Source organism: Lactuca virosa, chromosome 4 (assembly GCF_052849685.1).
Source record: "Lactuca virosa cultivar CGN04683 chromosome 4, Lactuca_virosa_CGN04683_v6, whole genome shotgun sequence".
NCBI lineage: Eukaryota > Viridiplantae > Streptophyta > Magnoliopsida > Asterales > Asteraceae > Lactuca > Lactuca virosa.
This window is the reverse complement of record NC_136429.1, coordinates 55,524,630-55,533,582: the sequence shown is the minus strand read 5'-3', so window position 1 is coordinate 55,533,582 and position 8,953 is coordinate 55,524,630. Positions and strand designations below refer to the sequence as shown.

Sequence of the window (8,953 nt, the reverse complement as noted above, 5' to 3'; positions counted from 1 at the left end):
GTGTTATAGTTCATGCTACATATGGTAGTCTCTCAACTTGTTGGGTAATTGGGTTATACGTTTGGGCCTAGTAGCAATAGTTGATTGATCCGTATCAGATTAGAGAACTGTGATCTAGGAAGGTAGTAACTTCGATAACCGTTACCATGTTCATCATTTCTCTAAAAAGGGAACTATGAAATCTAGAAAAACCTTTATTTCTTGAAGGAGAAGAAGGAACAAAAAAGTTTTATTTCAAGATGATTGCTTTAGGCAATGGTCGATGCACCTGAAGGAGAACGAGGAAGAGAAAACTGATTTTACAATGTCTTTTTTTTCTGCATCTCGATGTCGACGAGGAAGACGAAGGGTGCTGGGGTTGTACGGGGAAATAAGGTAAGGAGGAGTCGTGATTCTGTGATGGTGGTTTCCACCAAAGATGACGAGCTAATAATGATGCTCCGACCATGGTGATTTAGGGTTAGTTGTTGCTTCTCATCTCTGATGAGAGAAAGAAAAATGGAGGCTAATTGATGTATAGTTAGGCATACATGTTAGGTTATGAGATGGGAGAGGGCCCATTTTATTAATATTTTCTTTTATAAATTAATAATATAAAAAAATAAGTAATGAAAGAAATTTAAACAATAAGTGTTTTCCGAGCTAAAAAAAAATTAGGAACCAAACGCGCAAACAGTTTCAAACAGCATGGATGGTCCATGTGATTTTACTGTAATTCAAAATATAAAAAAGGTTTGATTATAATAAAATAATCTTTTTACATTTCGGTAATGAAAATTGAAAAAAATATCAAAAAGAACCGTCAAGTGAAAAAAATATCATAATTTCAAGCAAGCCTTAGGAGTATTTGAGTAATTTACGATGAGTTTTTGACCATACATGTGTTTTGAAAAACTTATTACCCAATGGGTATACTTTTAAATTTATTTACCATATAAGATTATTTAACAATTTAATAAAGTAAAAAAACTTATCTTGCCCTAATTATTTTCTTAACAATCGTTCTTTCCTTGGGTATTAAAAAAAAGAGGTGCATACCTCTAAATTTTTGGCAAGATCCTCATCTCCGGGGACTCCCGTGACTACAACTTCGGCACCTACGATCCAACGACGCCGACGACTCCAGCAGCGTCTTCGACGGCGACTACACAAGTATGTTTTTTGGCTTCAATTACAGGTTCGTTTTTTAGTTCGATTTTGAACTATAACTTCGATTTTTAGGTTGTAATGTTTAGTTTAGGTTCATTTGTGAGTTCGATTTTTGAGTTGTATTTGCTTCAATCACAGTTTGTTTGTTTGATAGACTGATGTTGTTTGATTGTTGATATGTATTTGCTTCGATTTCTGATTTGTATTTGCTTCAATCAGTTCAATTTCCGGTTCCTATTTGCTTGAATATGCAAGATGCACTGATTGTAACAACTAGAATTTTTGAGATTGAATTTATGTTCTGATTTATCTATTTGATTGTAATCAGTGTTGATTTATCTATTCGATTTTTTTTCCTGATTTTATGTATTTGATTGTAGATGGATGCTAATGTCATGTAAACATTGTTTAAAATGATGATTTCCATTCAATCTCTCAAGTTGTTGCAAACAATGCAATAACAAGTGATAATGAAGTTGCTACAAATAATGTGTTAGAAGAAGATCAAATTGGAGAAGATGGAATTGAAAAAGATGATGAAAAATCTTTTATTGTTTGTTGGTGTAAATTTAAAAAGTTGTTTCATGATTTTTATAAGAAGATTTGTTAGTTATAATAATGTTTATAAAAAACAATTAATAAACAATATTAAAACCAAAAACTAAAAAAAACCAAAAAAAAATTATATTAGAAAAAACAATATATTACAATGAAGGTTTTAGGATGCTTATAAATATTGTTTTATTTTATTGGTTAGCATGACACAATTTAAAAAATAAAATAAAATAATAAATAACCCTATATAATAAATATGTTTAAAAATATATTTATTATTAGTTTTTCAAAAACACTCAAAAAGTCGATCGACGCTTCTGTTCTGAATATGTATTCAACCGTAACCGGTTTTAATAGGTCGGAAACATAACACGTGGAAGAGAGATTAATCCATATGGTGTTAGCAGAAAAGCTTTCCACATAACTTCCACAACCATGGCGTCTTCTGTCTCCCAGTATTCATTTTTCTCTTCATCAATCAAATCCCCCATTGAAACAACTCCCAGAAGAAAGATTGCCTTAATCAAGGCCCAAAAGGATTCATCACAGTCCTCTTCGGAGTCCCAGCCACCAGATCCAGTGAAGCTCGCGCTAGCTAGAGCCAAAGCATATAAGAAATCAATCCAGTCAAACCCAACTCCTAAAATTTCCCAAAACCAAAACCCTGTTTCAGAGATTGCAGAAGCTGGAGGAAACAACGATGGGTCACTCGCTAGAGTTACAATGGAGGGAGCAAAAGAGTATAAGGAGAAAAATAGAGGTACGGAGAACACAAGTTATTAAGGTATTGATGAACATGAAGTTTAAAAGTTAGACTCGATTCACCCCACATAATAGATGTTACAGCTTGTGATGAAGAATATGTTTAGTTCTATAAATGTCCCACATTTTATCATGAATTCTACTTTCTACTTAAAAGCTAAAACTCTTATAATTTGTGTCATAGGAATCCAACAAAGAAAGAGTGAGGTTTTGACGAATGAAGTTGTTGATAAGAAGGAGAGACCCACAGTTTCAGCAATCGACTTTGTGGGATTAGGGTTTGCTGATAAGAAGGAAGGAAGAGGATTGCCAGCTGGCTTGATTCCAATAAGCGATTCTTTTTCATCAGGGGATTTGCCTGATGTGGAAATCATTGTCGGGGATATAAGCAGGTTTGAAAAAAAGGAAAAAAACACCGAATCAAATACAACTACAGAAGAAGATGAAGATTCAGAACTTTATAAGCCCAAAGTCTCTACATGGGGAGTTTTCCCTAGACCAAACAACATTTCCAAAACAGTAAGACTTATTTCATATTCCATTTTGATTCTCTCTATTAAGTCGTTCTTTCTGTATTAAGTCATGTCATACTGTGCAGTATGGTGGTGGGAAAACTATTCGTCCTGGAGATGTGCTTGAGACTGCAGAATCCAAGGCTGCAAAAGATGCAAGGACAAAAAAAATGATTGCTGCCTATAAACGCCAAATGGGTTTGAATATTGATCCAAAATTGAAAGCAGAGTGTGAGAAGGTGTGCTTCAAACTTGATGGTATCGATTTCATTTTATCTCTTGAAAATTGCAAGGTGTATTTTGTAATGTGTTCTTAACATTTCTATTAACTTGTATAGGATTTGAATGATGGAGACTCGTTAATGGAGATTGGAAAGCTGAAGGATGCAATACCCTTCTATGAGAAAGTTATGGATAAGTTGGTATACCAGGTAATGGTTTTATGAAGATGAAAGATCTGTAGAGATAGTAAATCTTTGAATATTGTTGTGTAATTCATGATCTATGGACTATGGTTTCCTGCAGAGTGAACTTCATGGTTTAGCTGCATTGCAATGGTCTATTTGCCTAGACTCCCTCAACAGGTATTGCTAATACTATTTTGTATGTCAAAGTCAAACCTATATATATCATGTTTCAAAACTGCATTCTTTTTTGTGTTTGTTAAATATAGAGAAAATGTTGCGATTTTTTTTTTTTCATGTTTTGTTGTCAAAAGTGGCTTTTAAATTGTTTCATATATTTGATAGATCCGATGAAGCCCGTGTTATGTATGAGAAGCTGCAGTCTCACCCAAATGTTAGTGTGAGCAAGAAAGCAAGGCAGTTCGTGTTCAGCTTCCAGGTGAGTTACTTCAAATAAAAAACTTTTTAAGTTTATTACAAAAAGTACTAACAAAACTTGCATATTACAACCTTATATTTGATTTTTGAGCATCACATGAGTTAAAATTTTCACTTAGGTAGCGTTTGGTACAAGGACAGAGGATTGAACTCTGAACTGGACTGGACTAGATTAGACTGATCTATCTATTTAGCGTTTGGCAAGGCTAGGACTCAACGAAACAAGATTGTAAAATTACTAAATTATCCTTAAATTTATCAAAATTTTCATAAATTGTTTCTAACTTGTTTTAGAGTATAATGTTGGTTGTATTCACCGCTATAAACAAATCCTTTTGCGCCTCTTTGAATAAACTATAGAAAATTGTAAGACAAGAGAAAATGTTAACAGGAAGAAACGTTGAATGAGGAAGAGAAATTGTCAAATATTTTATTTCCGTATGTGTTCCACCCTTTTGTGTGGGACTAAATTTTTTAGAATTAGTCCCATTTGACTTAGTCAATAACCTCTTTTGTTTTTGTTCCACCCATACCATACGCTCTTAGAAAAAATTTGTACCATTCAGTCCAGTTCTGTTCCACCCACCAAGCACTACCTTAATAACATGTAAATATTAATTTTTTTCTAAGAAAGTAATTGTTGGGTAAATGGTTAAATTAAATTCTCAACAACCGTCCAATAACAAAAATAGAAAAAATAGAACACAATAATATACATGAAAAACTCTAAAACTAAAGAAAAATTATGGACCTCCAAAACAAGATCCATAGATTGATTTTTCTAATCACATAGACTAATCTCTCAAACCATCCCTAATTACACCCACACTCTCCAAAGTTTTGACTCACACATTTTTACATTCTAAACAAGATAAGGGAAAAAAGAGAGAATCAAATACTTAAAATATATTTGATTGGGAAACACCGACACCAAATCCTTGGACTCCTTTTATAGGCGTAGAGCAAATTCCATCCTTTTACACCACCAATGTGGGTCAAAATCCTTCTTTTATATTAGCCTACAAATCTCAAGAGTAATTAGATTAACTAATATATAAATTGGTATTACAATAGAAACATCTTGGAGATAAAATAACAAACAAAACCTGTGTTTAATTTGCACAAAAAGTTTAATTTGCACAAAAAGTACGCTATTGATTGCAGGCAATGGAGATGATGAAGGTTAGGAGTTCAAGTGCTTCAAAACGTAAAACTGGGTACCAAAATTTCTTTGATGCATTTGTGGAAAACAAGAACAATTTGTCTCTAAACGAAACCGAAGTTGAGGAAGATGCAGCATTTCAAGCTCTACCATATGTGATTTTTCTTGTTTCTCCTATCCTAATGATACTGGTGATTGCTGTACAGAAAAGGCTAGTATAGCATGAGTTGTGAAACATTTGTAAATGGAACATACTAGCCTTCAAAAGGGTATATTATGCTTACTTCCATGTTTTATATCATAATACATAAATATAGGGTCAAAAGCTATATGTCATCGTTTGTTGTTCCCTAATCCCCTTTAATTGGATTAAGAAACTAATTATGACTTTTAGTTAAATTTGGTAAATTGATTCTATTTTTTATCTTTTTAATAGTATTGTATCAAGCATGTAAATAGTTAGCAACTCCTTTATTTCGTTGTGATGGTTGAATTGGTAAGAGCAACTAGTGGTGTGTAATAAATGGTATATATTTGTAACTAATAATATGAGCTTGATTTTTAAACATCATAATAATTGAATTGTCCAAGTAATTATCCGATCCTCTTAAAGCCATTAAGGGGTTGTTTGATAGACTATTTACTGGTATGGTAAGCGGCTGAATCTATTCGGTAGGTGAGTTTGAAACTGGTTGATACCACATTTAAAAACCTTTGATATAATCCTATAGCCTCTCATATGAATCTTAATGGGTCTGAAAAGAAGTTGGATATGAGAGCTGATCAACAGACTCTAAAATCATTTTAAAAATAGGTATCCAAGGCGCCCAAAACAATAATGACATGCAATTGTATGATTATTTACCAACTGCTAGTAAGAAGAAATGCATTACTATTTTAAAAGTCATTAAAAACAATGTCATGATTAAAATTACGTATTTAACAAGTTTTATTTCTATAACTAAACTTTTAACGGATGATGACTTGATATTTGATAGGGTAACTATCCCTTTCTTTCACCACTCTTTCTTTCGTACATAATTTGCCATCAATATGTCTTTTGTTGTTCAATAAACACCAAAAGAATAAGAACTTTTTAAAGATTATCCCAGATTAAATTTCATTTCTTGTAATATCAATAGGTAAAATGAACATGCACGATCCTTGAGAAATCCATATTTGTTGATTATACATTACCCTATTTTCGCACCATATCTTCAAACATTCTTGACTTGAATAAGTGTAAATTCAACAAAACAGTAAATGTCTCGTATGAAACCAACTGTTCTTTTAAATTTGACAAAAATGTCCTTTCTAACCTATGGTTGAGGAAAACTATTAAAAATATCTCTATTAAAAATTGTAATGCTAGAAAAAGCATTAATAGGTATATGATATAATGTATAAGTTGATTTTAATAAGCTTACCTCAATCAAATATCCTCTCCCCGGTTGAAAACAACAAAAACACAACCGAACTCAAAACACACAACAATCCCGGAATAAAAAACACGGGTTTCCAGCTATCCGGATTCGAAAGATCCGAATCCATAATTTTAGCAGTTTCAAGAAGTTGACCAGTCAACCCAACCCCAATAATCCCAGCCAAAGTCCCAGCAGTATTAGAAACCCCCATCACAATCCCAGCATACCTTGGAGCAATATCCATATGATTCACAGCAAATCCCGCTCTCCCTAATGCCAAAAATCCCAAAGCCAAAGAGCTACACACCACCACCCCATCAACTGTCTTAAAATAAGGAATCCCAATCAATGCAACAGAAGCCACCACAAATCCCACACTATTCAACACCTTTCTTGCTTTTGTAACAGACATTATCTTTTTAGTTATCACATGGTCAGCAATCACCCCACCAATATTCGAAAACAAAAACATGTTCAAATAAGGCATCATTTTCGAAGACCCCATTTCTTGAAGACTCGACTTTAATCCTAATTCAAAGTAAGTAGGTAGCCAATTCATGAGCACATATAAAGCGTAATGAAACGTGAAATTGTTCACAACAATTGCCCATACGGGTAAGCTCAAGAAGATTTTCCCCCATGGGATTTTGATTTTACTAACTTTTTCGTTTTTAGTCCTTTGACCATCTTTGACCGGGAGTAATGATTCGCCAAAACCGGAAGCTGCAGCTTTCGGGTGATTCGATCGAGGTGGATCACTCGCGAATTTAAACCATAAAATACACCAAATCCCACCTAAACATGATTCAAATAGAAACACGGATTGTGGGCCTTTGAATTTTACAAGACTTGGCAACAAAAGCATACCCATGGCTGCTCCTAAGTACATTCCAGATGTGGTCAAAGAAACGGATCTTGATCGTTCGTGTGGTGGGACCCACTGAGCTAAAACCGTGTGGATTGATGGAAAAATGAAGCCTTGTGCTATACCCACAAGTAATCGAGCTATTACTAAGGTTATGACTCGGTTTGGGTCAAGTGGAACTAAAGCAGAAGTTAAAGACCATAGTATGAAAGAGAGAAGGAGTACACGCCTGCCCCCTATTTTTTGAGCTGCCCAGCCGCCCGGGATTTGTGATAAAGCGTACCCGTAATAGAATGTTGAAAGGATAGTGCCTTTACTTGATTGAGATACTCCTTCATTATCTGCAGCAACTGTGTATGCGATGGAAAACCCTACGCGTTCTATGTAGCATACACATGTACACATGAAGGTTAGTATCACAATCACATAGCGTGATGGAATTCTTGTAATGCTCATTCTGCTACTTTGGATCCACTTTGTTAATATGATTTCATCTGTTAGAGGGATTAGATGCTCCTGCAAAGATATATTGAAAGATGAGAACTAGATTAACTTTTGTCTTTTGTGAAAATTGAGCCAAATAAATTGAACTTAACAACAAATATTACTGGTTTCTCATATGAGAAGAACTTGCTTTACATGGAGAATTATTGAATTCGGTCATAGAAATGAAATTGCACATCTGAATTTGGGAGAAAGGCGATTCTCAAAACAGTTTCATAAACGCATTACCAAAAAAGATCACTACTATAAATTTGATAAGAACTAGCCTAACATGGAAAAGTGATCCTTCGATCATAAAAGTCAAACTGCAATTTGAATTAAGAAGAAAGGCAAGTAATTTAGGTTAAATTGACAAAAAAACGGTCACAGAAACGCATTACGTACAACGATAACTACTATAAGGATACAGAAAACCAAAAGAAGCGCAATGCACTAATGCAGCATGGTTGTCGTGATTAAGAAGAAAGAACCACAAAAAAAAAATTAAGATCGAGTTACAGCATCAACGAGATTTAGCAAGTGAAAAACTGTACAGAACCAAATTACCTGAAATCGGATGTCAGAATCGTCGTTGCATAGTCCAGATGAGCACGGATTCTTCTACTGCGCGAATTCGTAGGCAGTTTTCGGCATCAATTTGATAGCCGGAGCAATTGGGGGTTCTGAAGAAATGTTTTTGTCAAATGAGTTTTGAGAACCATCATGGACGTAGTCAAATACCCGTAGTCAACTACTAGAGCCTGACATGGCGCAGCCCCTTTTGAGGATCTTGGTTTTAAACTATGAAGTCCTAGTTTAAAAACTTGAAACTATTAATTAGGCTTCATGTCACTATCACTGTGCCCGTTTAGGCCTTAATTATTCTTTTAGCAGCATAGATCCTTGAACTTTAAAGTTTGATATAAAAAAGTTAATATTCGGATTGTGACGTTGGTCTTTTAGAAACCGGTTTGAATCGGAAACCAAAAATAGGAGCTGGTCAATAATCATCGGTTTTATGTTAAGTTTTAGACCAGACTAAATCAGACAGTTTCTTCAAAAATCGGGTTGAACTGGTGATAAAACTGGTAAAAAACTGTTTGAACTGGCTTATTGGACTTAGATAATTAGATTTCACATAGCCCATTAAAAAACATTTCTATTTCTAAAGAAAATTGAATAGCCCGATCAATCAGGTA

At 34.1% G+C, this 8,953-nt stretch overlaps 2 protein-coding genes across 6 annotated transcripts; one reads left to right on the top strand and one right to left on the bottom strand.

Moving 5' to 3' along the window:
* Positions 1-2,006: 2,006 nt before the first annotated feature.
* Positions 2,007-5,415, top strand: LOC145104310 (cytochrome C oxidase subunit). 3 transcript variants are annotated; one of them, XM_079041576.1, is made up of 7 exons: positions 2,007-2,464; positions 2,651-2,985; positions 3,065-3,217; positions 3,317-3,409; positions 3,504-3,562; positions 3,728-3,821; positions 3,944-4,094. In XM_079041576.1, exons 1-7 carry the CDS (start codon positions 2,140-2,142, stop codon positions 3,974-3,976), a joined length of 1,092 nt encoding a protein of 363 aa, XP_078897702.1. In that variant the 5' UTR covers positions 2,007-2,139; the 3' UTR covers positions 3,977-4,094. The 3 variants fall into 3 exon arrangements, with proteins under 3 accessions (XP_078897702.1, XP_078897703.1, XP_078897701.1); XM_079041577.1 differs by having other exon boundaries at positions 3,940-4,094; XM_079041575.1 differs by lacking the exon at positions 3,944-4,094 and adding an exon at positions 4,985-5,415 and having other exon boundaries at positions 2,008-2,464.
* On the bottom strand, positions 4,554-8,546 carry LOC145104309 (putative anion transporter 5). 3 transcript variants are annotated; one of them, XR_013707061.1, is made up of 4 exons: positions 8,322-8,546; positions 6,410-7,787; positions 4,927-5,180; positions 4,554-4,839 (listed from the first exon to the last, which is right to left on the bottom strand). XR_013707061.1 is itself a non-coding variant. In XM_079041574.1 (3 exons), the coding sequence occupies exon 2, from the start codon at positions 7,725-7,727 to the stop codon at positions 6,411-6,413; it is 1,317 nt and encodes a 438-aa protein (XP_078897700.1). In that variant the 5' UTR covers positions 7,728-7,787; positions 8,322-8,546; the 3' UTR covers positions 4,554-4,839; position 6,410. The 3 variants fall into 3 exon arrangements, 2 of the variants coding, with proteins under 2 accessions (XP_078897700.1, XP_078897699.1); XM_079041574.1 differs by lacking the exon at positions 4,927-5,180; XM_079041573.1 differs by lacking the exons at positions 4,554-4,839; positions 4,927-5,180 and having other exon boundaries at positions 6,147-7,787.
* Between the last annotated feature and the right edge of the window lie 407 nt (positions 8,547-8,953).

Excerpts from the sequence above, each read along its gene's own strand:
- LOC145104309 (XM_079041574.1), bottom strand. The coding sequence starts at position 7,727 with ATGAGCATTACAAGAATTCCATCACGCTATGTGATTGTGATACTAACC.
- LOC145104310 (XM_079041575.1), top strand. The coding sequence starts at position 2,140 with ATGGCGTCTTCTGTCTCCCAGTATTCATTTTTCTCTTCATCAATCAAA. Across the intron at positions 3,410-3,503 it reads TGGATAAGTTGGTATACCAG|AGTGAACTTCATGGTTTAGC; the intron begins GTAATGGTTTTA and ends GGTTTCCTGCAG. Across the intron at positions 3,822-4,984 it reads AGTTCGTGTTCAGCTTCCAG|GCAATGGAGATGATGAAGGT; the intron begins GTGAGTTACTTC and ends TATTGATTGCAG.